This window comes from Drosophila elegans, unplaced genomic scaffold, assembly GCF_018152505.1.
Source record: "Drosophila elegans isolate 14027-0461.03 unplaced genomic scaffold, ASM1815250v1 contig_208, whole genome shotgun sequence".
Lineage (NCBI taxonomy): Eukaryota > Metazoa > Arthropoda > Insecta > Diptera > Drosophilidae > Drosophila > Drosophila elegans.
In genome coordinates, this window is record NW_024545578.1 from 16345644 (window position 1) to 16362037 (window position 16394).

Here is a 16394-nt window from a genome sequence, read left to right on the forward strand (position 1 = left end):
AAAAGCATATATTTTTCTCAAATTTGATAAAGCCAACATTGCTTGCCATATGACCGCCTAAGTACATATATAATAGTTTTTCTTTGCCTCAGCCCCAAAACCATTCATTTCCCCAAAAAACCAGCACAAAGTTCCGAGCAGTTGCGAAAAAGTTGTCAAAGAAAATGCAGTGTGCCTGCAATCCCCAAACTTTCTGCTAGTCCATCCTTCTCCACTGCCGCCTGACAATAGCTCAAAATATGTAGCGCCAACTGGCGAAGCAGGGGGAGATGGGGGAACAAAAGTAAGTGTGCGAAAAAAGTTTCCGCTCGACTTTAATGATGCGTAGAGACAGCCAAAGTTTGGGTGGCCAATGCGGAGGAAAATTTGAGAAAGTGACGGAAGCCGAGCGTTTACATTAGTGGCATAAAGTTAATGACACATTTCGTCGGCTTATGGGGCTGCACTGTTCCGTCCCGTACAATTTCCGGCCAGCCATGTCGAACTTGGCAAACAATTAAGGACAGAAGTGAGCGAACATTTGCGTAAAACTAAAACAAGAAGGGAACACAACATCTGTGACCGCCGGCAAAAGTTGCATTTTTGCGGCACTCAAGCGACTCCGGCAGAACCATTACGGCGGAATGTGAATTGCCCGCTGGAGGTGGCCGAGTGCAATGCGGCTGCCGGTGGTGTTTATCACATGCAGCAAGCATCTCCGACGACGCTTAATGGCTTTCTGCCCGGACAGTATGCATCTGGGCGGGGCATAACACTTCGGGGACTCCCGTTCCGGACTCGCAATACGACCCATTTGCGTTCCAGCTCCATTTCTTAATAAGTTACATCTGAGTTGATTGTGTTCATTTTCTTGTATATGTGTATTTACACTTGGTTAGTCTCCCGGGGCAACTCTTTGCCGTCGCAATGATGTCGCTTAGCAAAGGTTTCGCCCACAATTAATGGAAACACCAAACTAGCCTCGGCGTAGACTTTTACGGGGGTGGCATCTTTCTTGATCTTGCCCCATGATATGGCCTCATCCGGCCGGGCTCCACTGTCGCTGCCGTCAAACTCCGAGGCGGTATTGATAAACACCGAGTAATCGGCACCATTCCGCATTAAATTCGCATTGCAAATGTGATGCTTTATAACGCCGCCGCCCACGATGATCATCCCGCTGTTGACGGCCTTCACGGCCATGGTGTTAAGCCTCCTCAGATCGGACAGGATATCGACGACGAGTCCAGGCCGGCGAAAGGAGTGGAAGTACATCATGTCACCTAAACTTCCATCAGTTAGGGCGGGGCAGAAGACGGGTATTTGATTCTTGGCCGCCCAGTAGTAAATGGAACTGGGATCGCCAATCCGCTCGCCTAATCGATGGATAATCTTTGAAGGCGACCAGACCGTACCCTGGGATTTCTGTTCCTCCAACATCTCGTCCAGCAGCGGCATCACCCAGTCCTCGAACTTGCAGTAGTTGTCGTTGGGCACCAGGAGGTTGCCTATCCGGTTTATTCCCCGCTCGCGCAGCTCCCTGCCGCTCAGCTCAAAGGAACCCATGAACGTGGGCGCCAGGCACTTGATGAAATCCTCCTCTACGCCGCCGGCTGTGGTCACAATGCAGTCGATCATGCGGTGCTCGGCCAGAAAGCGAATGTTCTCCCGCAAGCCCGATGAAACCAAGTTGGATGTGTAGCCCAGGAACACGGTGCACTTGCTCCTCCGCCGGATGAAGTCATCGGTTTCATACTTGTCCAGTTGATCCGGCTCCAGTGGCTGGTCTCTGCAATCCAGCTGCCAGTGTTAGAAGCTTGTAACACATTGCAATTAAATAAAGATCCACTAACTTACCATTTTGTTGATTTCCCGAATTGCAAGGCCCAGATTCGTGGCCTGGAACCCGCTGTTTACATAGGACTCGAAGAGTTTGCTGTAGTTTACGCCCTCGTTGAAGTCGTAGCCCCGAACTTGGGGTGTTGCTTTCGGCAGGGCCTCGCTGCGCTTCAGGACTGCATCCTTGGCCACCGCTGGCTCCGTCGACATGGTGGAAATCCTTAATATTCAAAATAAACGAAGCAAAGGAAGTTTAGTCCGCCAAGTCAACATGTGCTGGTGATGACATCCCTGGTTTCTATTAGGGATGGCATTTACGGCTAACGAAATCAACTGAAGTTGGCTGGAAAGTAGCCAAATATGTATTAAAAGATATTAGCCCTGTTTCAGTGTTTAACTAATCGGATTTCTTTTAGACTTTAATTAAAAAACGGGTCGTATGTAAAGAAGAAATTAACCTTTTAGAAATAATAAAATTCCCACTTTTCGAGTAAGGGCAATAAAATACATGGACGACGAGCAAATTAATGGTACATAAATAATTTTATTTTTTTGTTAATAGTATTATTAATAAATCATAAAATTTTTACCTTGAAAATCAAGGGCTTGGAAACCCCTCCGTCACTCACCAACACTGCCAAGCTATCGACCCAAGGCCAGCGCTGTCATCGCCCGCAACCATCGATTACTCACACTAATCGCTTGGCAGCTGCCATCGCCATCAAGAAACAAGGAGAAACGACCCTAAAGTAAAGAAAGCACTCGAAGCGAATTTCACATCAGAATTAGTGTTTACGGTATGCCAAATAGATTGAGTCAAACAATTGCTTCCTAATCACTGAAATTCAAAACCATGCCCCCCGTCCGTTAAGCAGTAAAAACCCCGAGGAGAACGATTAATCCGCGCACAGCCAAACGCAGAAGAAGAAACGCCAGCGAGACGAGGACGCCAAGATGATTAAACTCTTCACGCTGAAGCAGCAGAAGAAAGACGGCGAACAAAAGGGGAGCGGCGGCCAGCAGAAGAAAGCCTCCGCCGCCCAGCTGCGCATCCAGAAAGGTGCTATCCGGGATATGTGCCTCTTAGCCAGTACCTAACCAACTACGATTCGATTCTCACCCCCAGATATTAGCGAACTGAACCTGCCAAACACTTGCGCCACAGACTTCCCCGATCCCGATGACTTGCTCAACTTCAAGCTAATCATCTCGCCCGACGAGGGCTTCTACAGGGACGGGCGCTTCGTGTTCAACTTCCGCGTCGGATCCAACTATCCGCATGAGCCGCCCAAGGTGAAGTGCGCCACCCAGGTGTATCACCCCAACATTGATCTGGAGGGCAACGTCTGCCTCAACATTCTGCGCGAGGACTGGAATCCAGTGCTGAACATCAATTCCATCATTTATGGCTTGCAGTTTCTGTTTTTGGTTTGTATTTGCCATCGGGAGGGTTTACTGCTCAATTTTATTCAATCAGGACAGTCAAGCGACCCCACAAAAATCTATTCCTATTTCCGAACGCCAACCAGTCTCTGTTTTAAAGTTATTTGATCTAAACATTCTATGACAGATAGTTTTTGATTTTTTAACTAAACACTAGTTGAATATATGGGTATTTAAACACACCAAATTAAATTATTGTGTGTAAAATGATATAGTAGTCAATTAATAGGGATCAAATTATACATTTTTAAATCATCTTATATTGTTAAAAAAAAATTTAGACTAAAGCCAAATTATGGTGTTGCAGGAACCAAATCCCGAGGATCCGCTCAACAAGGAGGCGGCCGACGTCCTGCAGACCAACCGCCGTCAGTTCGAGTACAATGTGAAGAAGGCGATGCGCGGCGGCTATGTGGGCGAGACCTACTTCGAGTGCTGTCTGCACAAGTGATATAGGGAATCCGAAGGTCTCTTACTTTAAGCCTGCCCAAACACCCCTCCCTAACCTACCCCCGCTAACTGGAGAAGATGATGCAAACACAGACGAACAACGGCGACAACAAATTATTGTAATAAACGAAAGCAAAATCCACTGCGTGCGAAGAAGAAGCCGAGTCGAGTCACCAATTTCTAGTTTTTAATACAATTCATTTAGCAACTTCGCCCGCCCGTCTCTTAATCTTATTCGAGCCCAAAGAGGCACTCCTGAATTCTCTCACAGGTGGATGCTGTGCCTAGCCAACTGCATGTTCCGCCACAGACACAAATCGGCCACCGCCGACTGCCTTCCCGTCTGGACTCTCAAGTCATATAGTCTGCTGATCAGGCCCACTCGTATGTCATCGGTGACCAGGACCTTGAGCAGCTGCTGCACCAGGCTGGCGGGCAGTAGACGCAGCACGGGAGCCACCCGCTCACCGCCGCATTCCACCAGCAGCGAGATAAACTGATACACAAATACGGCCTTGGGCGAAAGCTCGTCGCCACTGACGAACTGCAAGAATACTCCAAAAATATGCTGCACGCTTCTCTGCAGCGGTTCTCTTAATGTAATCGGCGTGGTTCGCAGCTCGCCGGTGGATGTGGATCCCAGTATAGCTCCCAACCCAGCTCCGGCTGCGGTATCCGTAAAATCGCTCGAATTGTCGCTGCCATCGCCAATCACCTTGCGCACTTTGGCTGCATTGGCCGCCAATTCCTCCTCATCGTGTGATCGCGATCGCTTCTTCATGGCTGTCAAAGCGGAGGAGATATTCCCGCTGCGGGTTTCCAGGCAGGAGATAATACTGTAGACACACAGGCGTGCTAGAACCAGGGATTGCGGTTCATTAATGTCCTCACTAGAATATAAAGAGAGCAAGTTATAAGAAAGAGTTCTATAATAGTTTCAGTTTTCACATCTTTAAAGTACCATTAGTTTGATTTGATTCTTTGGATATAAATAAACATTGTAAGATACAAATAAAACCATTCTAAAAGTAATGCCATAAGGAGGACTTGCAAGCATTTAAAGTTTTAAGATTAGAGATACCTCTAAATGCTAGAGTGAAAAAATAAAACTTAGTACTTACCCCTGTCTTCGGAGCATTAGTGGAGCCACCACGTACATCAGCAAGGCTTCCGTGGTCTTTTCGATGTCCAGGTGCATTGCGGCAAACACCACATCCATTGTTCGCGACATGTCCCTTGTGTACTTGCAGGCCAGCAGTTGCTCCACCAGCTGCGTGGCCAGCCACGCTGCTCCGCCGGCCAGCAGCAACGACTCCAGTGTCTGAGCGGCGCGAACGGGCAGGTGGCCAGCGTCGACTACAGTTCGCCACACCTCCCGGAACTGCTCGACCAGAGGGGAGTGTGAAATCAGGCGGGATTTAGTGTTGGGAGCGGGATGCACATCGTGTTGCATTTTTCTGATGATCTGATAGGACAGAGCAAGCCGCTCCTTGGCGTTTTCCTGGCTGGACAATTCCTCGCTGGTCAATGGGGCCAGGAACTGCTGGATCATGTTCAGCGGCTTTAGAAGCTCTGTTTCCTTTACCGAATACATGTAGGCACAGAGGAAACTGGTGGCGCAAACGGAGAAGCTGAAAAGCCGCCGCTTTATATTGTCCAGAATACTTTTTACATCCGCCGAAGAGAGGGTCTCCTGCTCCCAAGCTATGAGCACGTGATGGAGCACTCCGGGCAGATTTAGGCAGGTCTCCTGCCAACTAAGGTTGCTTGGCTTCAGTTGGGTTGCCTCAGGTTTGCTTAAGCTGAGCAAAAGCTCATCCACGATGCTGTCATCGCAGAGGGCAAGAATTTGGCGCGGATTCTTCAGCTTGTTTCGCTCCACCATGCACTCCCGCACCCATTTCTCGAAGAAGGAGTCACCACGCTCGGGTAAGACCACCTGGAATATGCAAAAGGCCATTAATATTTGCAGTGATACTATTTAGATTAAATTGATGTACATCAGATCCATAGGTCTGCACAATGCTGGTCAGCATCAGGAAGGAGACATCGAACAGTGTGGATCGGATGACGCACAGCTTGCCCAGCTCGCCTGGAACTGGCTTGGAGTTCTCATTGCACTGAATCAGGCGCGACACGAAAGTCTTGAGACGTCCTTCGACAGTAGCCACCGAAAGGATCAACTCAAAGCTGTTGCCCACCGGCACCTGGCAGAGTACATTCACCATGTCCTGCACCTTGTTGGTGCACAGCGTTTTTAGCACTCCGGAGAGCGGAACTTCGGCCCGCTTGATGAAGTTGATATTGGAAGGAGTCTGCTGGCCGTTGTCACATTTTTTAAGCAGCTGAGAGGCGGCTTCCCTAGAGGAGTATTAAAAATTAGATCTTTAAGAATGGTATTCAAAGAACAATTGCCTTTAGACTTACCTCTGACTGGCGAACTTCTTCACATGGACATCGCTTACCAACTGCTGCTTGGTCCAGTCGTTCAGCAGGAACTCGATCATATTGCAGGAGCACTTGGTGTCCATGAAGTCTAGCAACAGGTTATCCTCGATAAGCAGCTCCAAGGCCTCAACCAACTCGGGTATGTAATCAGCGGGAGGTGGTTGCTCACCGGGAATCCGCTGCAGGGCATGTAACTGCTTGATGATGTGCGGCATCTTGAAGAACATAAAAGCACCCCACATTGTATCCGGACTGGTATCCGCCACGTTGCTCAGCGTAAGGAATCCAGCGCGGATAATCTCGTAGAAGAGGCGTGTGTTGGAGTACCTTTTCAAACGCTGCAACATCTGCAACTCAGCCACGTAGTAGCTGGTGTCCTTGCAGGGATTCAGCAGCACTTCAACCGCCAACAACGGCTGCACACAGCATGAGATCTTCTCCAGAGTTGGTGGCGGATTCAGTGACTGCATATCCAGGTGCTTGGCTTCGATGTAGGCCAACTGCTGCAATTGCTGCTCCACGTTTGGTGCATTCAGCGTGAAATTGGAGTTCGTCAGCGATCCCTTGATGCTGGCGTACTTATCCCGAATCCGTCCACAAATCTCCAGCTCTTCGTGGCAACCCACGTACAGCATGGAGAGCAAAAACTGCTGCTGGCTGAGGCGTTCGATCACCACGCACGTCTGATCCAGCATGTATGATTGCTCTGCGCTTATCTCCCCGTACAGCTCGTAGTGCTGCACGGTTCTGGCAAATATCTGAAACAGCCAGTAGACAAGTTGGACCATGGAGCTGGGCAGCACAGACTCCTCGGATTTGATGCTGCAAAAAGGGCACTTGGGGTTAGGAAAGCAAAGGTTTTAAGGGTTAGAGATGCTCACCGGCAGGTCACACCATCCACAATGCTGGCCAGGAATTCCAGAAGCGCTGTGATGCAGTAGACCCGCTCCAATTTGTCATATTTGGCAATGCAGCGCAGGACAGCGGCATGCGAGACGAGGTGTGCGCACAGCGAGTGCTTCAGGTAGTTAAGAACCAACTATAAATATATGTATATTTATATAAATAAATAAAATTCTTGAGTCAATTACTTTACTCACCGGATTTGCTGTCGAGCCAATGAGTGCCTGCTGCATCAGACAATCCGCCAGATTGTATACATCTCCACTGACTCCCCTTGGCAGCACCTGATAAAGTAATCAAAAGGAAAAGCAATTGGTTAGACTATCGCATTGACAATGACACACTTTCTTTTCCTGTCAAACTCCACACGGAATCGGGATAACATTCCCATTAAATACAATACAAAACAAATAGAACATCGAGTTAGGATTTTCACTTGTATATTATCATACTAAGTTGCGTTCTTCGTTGCGCGATAAGTGATGTTTCGTTTAAAAATCTTTCGCAATTCAGGGGACGCACTGAGCACTTTAATCAGCGGAGTTGCGAATGGAGGCTTTGGGAAGGCAGCTGGACCTTGCCTGAAGTTGGATCGTGCTCCAGCTGCCGCCGCCTGCTGGGTATGGTTGCGGTTGGTCAGTCAATATCAATTCAGGACCACGAAACAGGCCTACTATCCAGATCGCCAGCAGGAGGCGAAGCGACCGACAGCGGGATCCACGCCCCAACAGGTGTCGTCTCCGGCCGTGAAGAGCACGCAGGGCCGCGGCATGCCCAAGGACTACTACTACAAGGTTCTGGGCGTCAATAGGCACGCCTCCATTCAGCAGATCCGATCGGCCTTCTATGCGCTGGCCAAGCGCTATCATCCCGACTCCACGCACTCGGAGCAAAAGCTGAAGCACTTCCAGGAGCTGTCCAACGCCTACAACATCCTCACCGACGAGACAAAGCGTTTGGAGTACGACCAGCTGGGCGGGATCAAGGATGAGCGCGCCTTCCTCGAGCAGGCAGGCAATCCCATGAATGTGGACCTCGAGGAGGCCAAGAAGTTGGACTCGGATAAGACGGCAAACGACGGTGAGCAGAGGGTTCCAGCTGCTTTTGGCTAACTAAACTAACTAACCAAATTTATGATCTCCAAATGGTACATTTTAAAAATACTAAATAATAAGACAATGTGTCTTATTAAATATTTAACTAGAGATTGACTAGAAAATTAGAAATTTAATTATTCGCAAAAGTGATTTATCTGTGAATTTTGAAAAATACGCGATTTGTACAGAGAACCCGTTCAAAACTTGCTAATTCCTTTTCAGATATCAACAAGCTAAAGAACAACGAGTTCGATCTGCAATTGGACTTCCTGGAGGCCACTGTGGGCTGCAAAAAGCGAGTGGAGCTGCGCTACCTGCGCAAGTGCGAGACCTGCAAGGGCAAGTCGCAGCTGATGGCGCACCGGGACGTGGGTAAGGAGCCCTGCCGACGTTGCAATGGCACTGGAAAGGTGACGACTAAGACGGCTACCTTTTCCTCGGTAAACACGTGCACGCAGTGCAAGGGTAAGCGGTTCACGAATCGCAACGATTGCGAAACCTGCTCAAATCGAGGATTTGTGGTGTCTAGCGTGGATGTTATGGTACCAGTGCCATCCGGATCGCGGGATGGGGATGTGCTGAGCCTAGTTAATCCGGCAACCAAGCAGCAGGTGACGTACCGCCTGACGGTGCCTGGTAGCGATTATTTCCGGCGCGTGGGCAACGACATCCAGACGGACAAGCAACTGAACATCTCGGAGGCCATCCTGGGTGGCACCTTTCAGGTGCGTGGCCTGTACGAGAGCCTGGAGCTGCGGGTGGAGCCGGGCACTCAGTCGCACACCCAGGTGCTGCTCAAGGGCAAGGGCGTGCGGTCCAAGGAGGGCGTGGGCCACCACATCGTCACGCTAAAAGTGCGCATTCCCCGGAATCTCTCCGTGAAGCAGCGCCAACTGGTTTTGGCCCTGTCCCAGGCAGAGGATCCGGTTTTCGAGCCCAAGGCCAAAAGCAAGGAGGCGGCCGGTTTCAGCCCTTAAAATTCTCTATGTACATGCTTAATTGCGTTTATAAAATAGTGGCAGACACGAATATTGATTGTTGGATTTGTGGATTTTGCTTGATTGGTTGCCTCGCCTTTTTAATGTTGATGCCCCACTGGGAGTCCGACCAGCGCTCGCGCCACGCCACATAGATGAGCTGGAGAATCTTGTTGTTCTCCTTCATCTCGCGCGTCCTGGGAATATCGCAACTTTCTTTATTTTCCGTATTTCTCGCGATTTGTTTGAGATCGACTTTTTTCACTGTTTTCTTTTGAGCACCGCAGTTAGTGATGGGCTAAACCCAATGCCGCTATAGAGATGTAACTTGCTCTAGATATCGATAACTGGTGTTTAAGCCCGTCAAGGAATTAAATTTTCATCACCATGTTGTAATCAAGAAGAAGAAACTCATTCAACAAATTTAAAATTCTTATTCTCTTTAATCAACATAACAATGCCATCCTAGAAGAGTGGAAAACCATAGTTACTAATGATCTAGTTACTAGAATGCTTTTAGTTTAAAATAAAAAAATTCAACTGAGATCAGCTTGAGGTTTTTATCTTCGTAGCCCATTGCCGTTGAAAACATTCCACATTAAACTAGATAATAAAAATAGTATTTAGCAGTATTCACTGATTAGTTAGTGAAAAGACCCACCAACACAGTTTAATTCAAATAATTTATTGAATACAATAAAGTAGCGTATGAGTTTCGTTTGTAAACTGTTTTTTTTTAAACATTATGTTCTAAAATATTTGACTTTGTACAAAATATATCCTATTCATATATGCCGAAAATTGTTCCTCCATTGCACACTCCGATTTTTTCGAATTTTGTTTCACTCTTTCTTTTGCTGAATGTTTGATTTCAAATTGAAGATAAATATATATATGGGTTTAGTTTTTGTGGTGATGTGCTTAATTCAAAATATTTTGATTTGATTAAACAATAGCTAGGCGAGAACTTTACATTTAAATCGAGTTCGGTGGATTGTCAAAGGATGAGGGGTAGGTAAAAAGAAATATGCGGGGAAATAAAACTAATTTGCAAAGACCGTTTATTTTATATAAAAAGCGGGCAACTGAAATATCAAAGCAAATCTATAAATCGTTTTAAATTATTAATTAACAACTAACTTAGAAGTGTATGACAAAAGCATTTCCTATTCCAATGGCAGCGCCAGGAACGAGGCTTAAAACTATAAAAATTGCTTGGGTAGGGAGAGGCGGTAGAAAGGATTTGTTGCTGGTACAAAACGAGGAAGAATCGTCGCTGACAACGTTAAGAGCTAAATTAAGTCTATGACCTATTTATTTACTTAAATACGCTTGACGCCACAGAGCCACCGTCGCTAAATCATTATCATCATCGCCGCCGTCGCCAGTCGCCAAGCATCATCGCAATCACTTTAGCATCATCGTCCTTAGTACTTTGAGGAGTGAGTTTCGTTTACCATCTCTGCGTTTCTTGTTCATGAACATTATCCTTATCTAAGCGGAGGAGGAGGAGGGTCCGGCTGGCTCGTCCCCCTTCACTGCCGACGCATATGAGCCGCCCGGTTTGTCGCCACCGCCACCGACAACAGGAGCCGCCGACTTGCCATCACCACCACTCCCGCCGGCGCCAGCACCGCCTGTACCACCGGGCGGAACGCCGGCTGCTCCGCCGATGCTCACGCCACTGTTCAGGCCTAGAGTTTGAGGTGAATCAACTAGAGAATTTGTTTCGATTGTGGGTTTGGTTGGGATGTGTGTGAGTGTGGAGTGTGTGCGAGAAGCGAACTGTTTAAGCACCTTTGATATCCATGGCGTAGTGGTCCTCCAGCCGCAGGTCGTGCCTCTTTATCAGCTGGCACTCTGCACCCTCGACGGTGGGAATGGAGTACACGTACAGGTACCCATCCTGCGAGGCAATCAGCAGTCTGAAAAAGAAATTAAGAAATTAGTATTTTAACTGTAAACCCAAACCAATTGTAGGCCACATTCCACTTGATAATGTAAATGATATAGCAAGTAATTTAGTTTTTAAGCGATATTTTTTACTGCCCTGAGAGAAAAAACGCAGGCGAATCTAAGCATACTTTAGGGTAAATAAATTTTAAACATTATGTGAAATATATCCCTAATAAATAAATTGGCCAGCTTTCTACGAATTCAATCATAAACAAGAGAAAATACATAGGTAAAATGCAATTTAATACGCTTCCCAGAAAATAGGTAAAGGTACTTTTCAAAAATTCTCCTTCAATGTAACAAAACTTTATTATACAAATTCTTTGAATAAGTATGGAAGTAGGTAGAAACTTTGCCTGAAGACCGAACCTCGATTTAAGACTCACCTTAGCTGCTTCTGTATCGTGGTAATGGCGCACATCCTTCGAACTCCTGCCTCCGGCAAAGATACCGAGGCGAAGGCCCGGCCCTGGCTAAACACGTCGGTCACCTGCGTGGGCAGGTAGCTGGTGACCGTTTTGCTCAAGAATCTAAAAAACGAGTAACTTGCATGAGAGAGTAGATTTGGTGAGTGGTTGAGTTGTGGTTGTTGTTGTTGAGGTGGTTGGTTGGTTCGTGTTTGGTGGTTTCGCAAAATGAAAGAAAAGAAAAATAGATAAATGTCAAGTGCCACACAAGAAATAGAAGAAAATCAAAAAATCATAATAGTCCTATTCAAATGTACTCAATCTTAGTCCCGTTTTAGAATCGCTTTTTACAAACTGTGGCTTTTCCAAGAAATTCAGATTATTATCTACTATTGCTGTTTTATGTTGATTTCTTCAAAAGAGTTAAAGTATTTAAAGTTAACCAGACTCTGATTTTGGAAACAATTTTAAATAAAGTAAAAAAGAAACATATTTTTTATGAATGTGCTTATGGTTTTTCTATAAAATGATTTCAATTTGAAACTTTGTGTTATATGTAAATACATATGTTTCTTAAAATGAAGATTAGAAATATGTTTCCAATATTGTGATGTTTTGTTAAATCATATATTAGGAATTTTGAGAACACATACAAATGATTGATACAAAAATGCAACAGAAGCCATGGACAAATAGAGGTTTTGGGTTTGGAATAAAATGGAGTTGTTTGGGAGGATACAGCTTTTATGTACAGAACACCCACACCTTAGGAATTGACCTTTAGCCGTTACCGCACACTAGAGTGATACAACTATCTACAAAGCTACAAAACAGAAGTTAAGTTATCAGAATCCAACACCGCTTACCCCATCCAGTCGTCACTCGACTGCTTTCCACCATGACCCTCGGCCGTCTCTGTGGCACTGCGATCAAGCCGGAAGATGTGCACCGTCTCCGTGTTGGAGCTGGAAACCAGATACTCGGCGCACGTGCTGAACGACAGCGAAACGATGGACACACAGCGCTTGAGTCCCCGTCGCAGTTCAAAAAGCCGACTACCATCCTGGGAACTGAAGACCCGGATCACCGTGCCACGCTCGCTGGCCGTAGCGATCTCCGTGCCCGAGGGACTGAAGGCCAAAGCCGCCAGCGGTGTGTCGTGGGCGGGAATCATGGTCTTGGCGTGCAAGTTAATGGCATCGAAGATCTGCACTTCGCCGGCGGTCACGCTGCCCGGATAGGCCAGATAGCAGTGCTCTGAGGACGAGGAGAGGGCGCACAAGCCCTGTGGATTGCAAGGCGTGTCGCGGATGGTGTGCACCACCTTCATGTCCTGGATGTTGTGGATGTACAGCGACTCCTCCAGGCAGACAATCAGACGCTCGCGATTGAGCTTCACTGCCAGAATTGTGTTCGCATAGGAGTAGTTGCAGATCTCGCTCTGTTTCTTGAAGTGGCACACCTTAAGCTTACGAGGAGCTCGCTGGGAAACTATGGCCACCAGAGAGCTCTCGAACAGGCGTTCGATGAGGAACAACTCGTCGCTCTTCGTGTGGTAGATCTTGTCCAGCGTCGAGTCCACGGAACCAAGGCTGTACAGGCTGTAGCCGCCACTAGTGGCCACGGCCAGCGAACTGCAAGGGCGTTAAATGTGAATATGTTTGGGAGTAGAAAGTAAAACTAATGTAGGAGTCATTCCACAAGAAGAAACTATGACTCATAGGTTTGCAAACAAAAACGTATGGGCTTAACGCAAGTTTAAACCTTTTTGTGTTGATCCTTATCAAATAAAAAATCAATTTAATTTTCACGAAGCTGCATAGATCCTGCACCATTGTCTTTTATGGATATTGAGAACATCGAAACAGGCATAAGTGAAAATAAATGATAATCTGTGTTGCTCCAGTTTTTAATTTAAAATCGAAACGGAACAAAAGATTATTTATAGAATGTTGATAAGGCTTCCTAAAGGGACTTAACGGTGTGCTTTACTTATCTGTTATCTTTTAATTGAAAGGCAAGGAGCAACAAGCCAAAAAGTCTTTAATGTTTTAAACAAAATGATATTGACTATATCAATGGTGGCTGTTTCTTATTTCGAAAACAATATTACTGCGCTGATACTTTTTTTTTTAATTGTACATTTTTAAAAACTACTGAAGTGCTATTAACTTTTATGTACAAACAATAAATCCCTTCTGTAGAAATTTTTGTTTGTTAGAAATAAAGTATTAAACAAATAATTTTTAAATATTATTTTACACAGAAAGAACTTTATCTTGGGGGTTTGGGCAACACCCTCCTAAACACACCCTAAATCCTCCCTCTTGCAACAAATTTCCTTATCGACACCCCTATCGAATGACCACTGTATTTGGGTGCTTACGTTATGTTCTGGTTGAAATTGACGAACACTTCGCCCGCATCCACGTCCGGGCGCCCGAGCAGGCTCATCATGGTGCTTGTGTGGGAGGGGCTGAGATCCTGCAACAGATTGGGCAGAAATTGTCAGATATTTTAAATATTTGGGGATAGTTTCCGATGGCGCATTACGGAATGGCGAATGGCGCAAACAAAGCGTGGGCCAAAGTAATAAATATATATGCTCATATGTTAATAAATACAATAACAAACTCTGCACGCGCGTGTGTGTGAATGTGTGTACACTTTTTGGGGCTGCTGATAAAACCAACAACAACAAACAAAACACACTCTTACACTTGCGAAATATACGTGACTGGGAATCGTTTATTTTTACCTCTCTGTATTGCTAAAGTCTCTGTTCTAGCCTTTTCGATATTCGCAGGACACCGCTGTCGACTTGTTGTTAGCTGAAAGACGTTTACTTAACTGAAGCTATGTAATATTAAACGATATTTGGATTTCTTGTCGCGCAATTGTTTTTGCTCTGTTTTGCACACAAACACACCAGCACCCACACATAGACAAGGTGGACAGCAACAGAGCGAGGCAGGGATGCCGAACCGAACGGAGCGCAGAGCTGCATTCGACAGTGTTGAAAAGCGATGGGAATTTGTTTTTTACACTTGAACAAAACTATATTTAGTTTTTTGGTTTGATGTACTGATTCAATCACACATAAACTATATCATGTTATTAAAAATCCATGTTGAAATATTTTAGATTTTTTTTTATTTTACATTTAAAAAAAAATTAAAATGTTTACCTATTAAAACACAAAAAAAAAACATATTGCTTATGCAAAACGGGCATAGTTGTCTCCACGATTTAATAAGTAAGGGGTCATTTTAACTTAAATTCTGGCGTTCTTAGATTTTTTTTTGTTTAACGCCATCACAAGAGTAACTAGTGTGTTTTTTCTTTAGGCAACAAATTGCGTTATTGTTTAAACAGATGTTATTGGGAAATTTGGCTACGATAGATGCAAACACATTTCATAAATGTCGTTCTGTTTTCTTTTGGGCTGTATATGGTTTATAATTTTAAAAATCAGTCATTTAATTTAGTAAATATAAATTGTGTAAAAATTACAAAGTGGTTATATTATAAAAAAAATGGAATAATAGATGTTTTGTAACTATATAGCATACTCTTGCTTAGTTATATCTATTAATTATGTGAATTCAAACGTTTGAATTGTATGTTTTATTTAAAAGTTCAAAACTGATTTCACGGAAAGGAACCACTGTTTCATGACTGTGAGCTAGCAACGACTGCATCCCTGGCTAAGTATTCGAGTAATTTCCAGCACTGGCCAGGTCTGGTTCTCAAAAGAAATAAAATTACATTTCAATCTTTCCAATATGCAAATATATGTGCAAAATCCAGCGAAAACAGGATGCGGACAGTAAAAAGCGTTAAAAAAACGTGACGTGTGCCTGCGCAAAAAGACATTTTGTGCCTTGACTTAGTGCTTAATCCCAATCCAGACGCACAAAATCGATGCAGATGCTGTCTGCATCGCTCGCACACTCTTATGGAAAGTGCATTTAATCGGTCGCCAAAAGCCACGATGCATAGTAAATAAACGCTAAGAAAACATCTATAAAGTAAACACAAAAGTCTTGAGTTTCGAAAGATGCAGAGAAACGAAAACAATAACAGTAACAATAACAAGGTGCTTGAATCGGACCAAAATAAATATATACATACAGACGGTGAAGCAGGCCGATATGTATTGACGTCGCCGCGCTGAAGTAGAGCTGATTACACAAAAGATCCTCTAAACTATTTTATGTAAGTATGTAAACAGATAGGGACAGGCCCACCTTGGGCTTTAATCGCCTGGCATCGGCTTTCTAGCGGCTGATAAGGAAAGAGTGCCTATGCTTATCTTTCATCTGCAACCTGGCTGATGGCGTTCGCTGTCTGTCTACCTACTACACCACTACTGCCCCCCATTGTCTTTGCCAGCGCGCGTTTTATACCCTTTCTTAGAGTCTTTGTTATTCTGATGGGACTTTGCTACCCACTAACACTTTCCTTGAATTCCCCCATCGAAGCGTTCCATTGACTTCATCTTTCGGAAAGTAAAATTATGACTTTTGAACTTACAATTTCAAATAGAATTGTATGAACGTGATAATTTATCAATTATAACAAGAACAATCACAAGCCAACAATTAATGTATACTTAACTAAAAGAGTATGTCTCACACTAAATATGTTCCTCAAAAATAAATACATAAATACATATTAAAGTTATTAAAGAAACAATTTAAAAACATTGTGACATAAATATGAGATTAAACGTTTAATAAAGCATGCCCACAATTTTATTTTCGTGATTTTATTACCATAAACATTTCCGAACAAATTTAAGGGTATTTGATTTTCGATGTTCCTATTGTTCGGTTTTAAAATTATTTCGCCTAATCAATGTCAGCACTGTGCGTCGTGATTTGTAGTACCGT

At 44.8% G+C, this 16394-nt stretch overlaps 5 protein-coding genes across 8 annotated transcripts; 2 read left to right on the forward strand and 3 right to left on the reverse strand.

Annotated features, from left to right (window-relative positions):
• Positions 1–836: 836 nt before the first annotated feature.
• Positions 837–2113, reverse strand: LOC108147552 (probable deoxyhypusine synthase). Its single transcript, XM_017274138.2, has 2 exons — positions 1837–2113; positions 837–1779 (listed from the first exon to the last, which is right to left on the reverse strand). Exons 1-2 carry the CDS (start codon positions 2026–2028, stop codon positions 865–867), a joined length of 1107 nt encoding a protein of 368 aa, XP_017129627.1. The 5' UTR covers positions 2029–2113; the 3' UTR covers positions 837–864.
• Positions 2114–2491: 378 nt separating this feature from the next.
• On the forward strand, positions 2492–3923 carry LOC108147492 (nedd8-conjugating enzyme UbcE2M). The gene is made up of 4 exons (XM_017274047.2): positions 2492–2615; positions 2694–2878; positions 2945–3246; positions 3569–3923. The coding sequence occupies exons 2-4, from the start codon at positions 2773–2775 to the stop codon at positions 3710–3712; spliced, it is 552 nt and encodes a 183-aa protein (XP_017129536.1). The 5' UTR covers positions 2492–2615; positions 2694–2772; the 3' UTR covers positions 3713–3923.
• On the reverse strand, positions 3882–9434 carry LOC108147490 (mediator of RNA polymerase II transcription subunit 24). Its single transcript, XM_017274045.2, has 7 exons — positions 9234–9434; positions 7260–7346; positions 7041–7198; positions 6139–6981; positions 5712–6072; positions 4833–5650; positions 3882–4601 (listed from the first exon to the last, which is right to left on the reverse strand). Exons 1-7 carry the CDS (start codon positions 9321–9323, stop codon positions 3977–3979), a joined length of 2982 nt encoding a protein of 993 aa, XP_017129534.1. The 5' UTR covers positions 9324–9434; the 3' UTR covers positions 3882–3976.
• LOC108147491 (protein tumorous imaginal discs, mitochondrial) lies at positions 7529–9188 on the forward strand. Its single transcript, XM_017274046.2, has 2 exons — positions 7529–8142; positions 8382–9188. Exons 1-2 carry the CDS (start codon positions 7545–7547, stop codon positions 9134–9136), a joined length of 1353 nt encoding a protein of 450 aa, XP_017129535.1. The 5' UTR covers positions 7529–7544; the 3' UTR covers positions 9137–9188.
• A 746-nt stretch (positions 9435–10180) lies between the features above and the next one.
• Positions 10181–14453, reverse strand: LOC108147514 (WD repeat domain phosphoinositide-interacting protein 2). 4 transcript variants are annotated; one of them, XM_017274090.2, is made up of 6 exons: positions 14258–14453; positions 13886–13983; positions 12366–13133; positions 11479–11637; positions 10934–11061; positions 10181–10851 (listed from the first exon to the last, which is right to left on the reverse strand). In XM_017274090.2, exons 2-6 carry the CDS (start codon positions 13954–13956, stop codon positions 10631–10633), a joined length of 1347 nt encoding a protein of 448 aa, XP_017129579.1. In that variant the 5' UTR covers positions 13957–13983; positions 14258–14453; the 3' UTR covers positions 10181–10630. The 4 variants fall into 4 exon arrangements, with proteins under 4 accessions (XP_017129579.1, XP_017129580.1, XP_017129581.1 ...); XM_017274091.2 differs by having other exon boundaries at positions 11479–11622; positions 14258–14452; XM_017274092.2 differs by having other exon boundaries at positions 10181–10830; positions 14258–14452.
• Between the last annotated feature and the right edge of the window lie 1941 nt (positions 14454–16394).

Coding starts and splice junctions, on each gene's coding strand:
- LOC108147552 (XM_017274138.2), bottom strand. CDS start 2,028: ATGTCGACGGAGCCAGCGGTGGCCAAGGATGCAGTCCTGAAGCGCAGC. Junction 1,780..1,836: donor TTCGGGAAATCAACAAAATG/GTAAGTTAGTGG, acceptor TAACACTGGCAG/CTGGATTGCAGAGACCAGCC.
- LOC108147492 (XM_017274047.2), top strand. CDS start 2,773: ATGATTAAACTCTTCACGCTGAAGCAGCAGAAGAAAGACGGCGAACAA. Junction 2,879..2,944: donor CCAGCTGCGCATCCAGAAAG/GTGCTATCCGGG, acceptor TCTCACCCCCAG/ATATTAGCGAACTGAACCTG. Junction 3,247..3,568: donor GCTTGCAGTTTCTGTTTTTG/GTTTGTATTTGC, acceptor ATGGTGTTGCAG/GAACCAAATCCCGAGGATCC.
- LOC108147491 (XM_017274046.2), top strand. CDS start 7,545: ATGTTTCGTTTAAAAATCTTTCGCAATTCAGGGGACGCACTGAGCACT. Junction 8,143..8,381: donor GGATAAGACGGCAAACGACG/GTGAGCAGAGGG, acceptor ATTCCTTTTCAG/ATATCAACAAGCTAAAGAAC.
- LOC108147490 (XM_017274045.2), bottom strand. CDS start 9,323: ATGAAGGAGAACAACAAGATTCTCCAGCTCATCTATGTGGCGTGGCGC. Junction 7,347..9,233: donor GGGGCATCAACATTAAAAAG/GCGAGGCAACCA, acceptor TTACTTTATCAG/GTGCTGCCAAGGGGAGTCAG. Junction 7,199..7,259: donor TTGGCTCGACAGCAAATCCG/GTGAGTAAAGTA, acceptor ATATATTTATAG/TTGGTTCTTAACTACCTGAA.
- LOC108147514 (XM_017274090.2), bottom strand. CDS start 13,956: ATGATGAGCCTGCTCGGGCGCCCGGACGTGGATGCGGGCGAAGTGTTC. Junction 13,134..13,885: donor AATTTCAACCAGAACATAAC/GTAAGCACCCAA, acceptor ACGCCCTTGCAG/TTCGCTGGCCGTGGCCACTA. Junction 11,062..11,478: donor ACGATACAGAAGCAGCTAAG/GTGAGTCTTAAA, acceptor TTTCTTTTTCAG/ACTGCTGATTGCCTCGCAGG.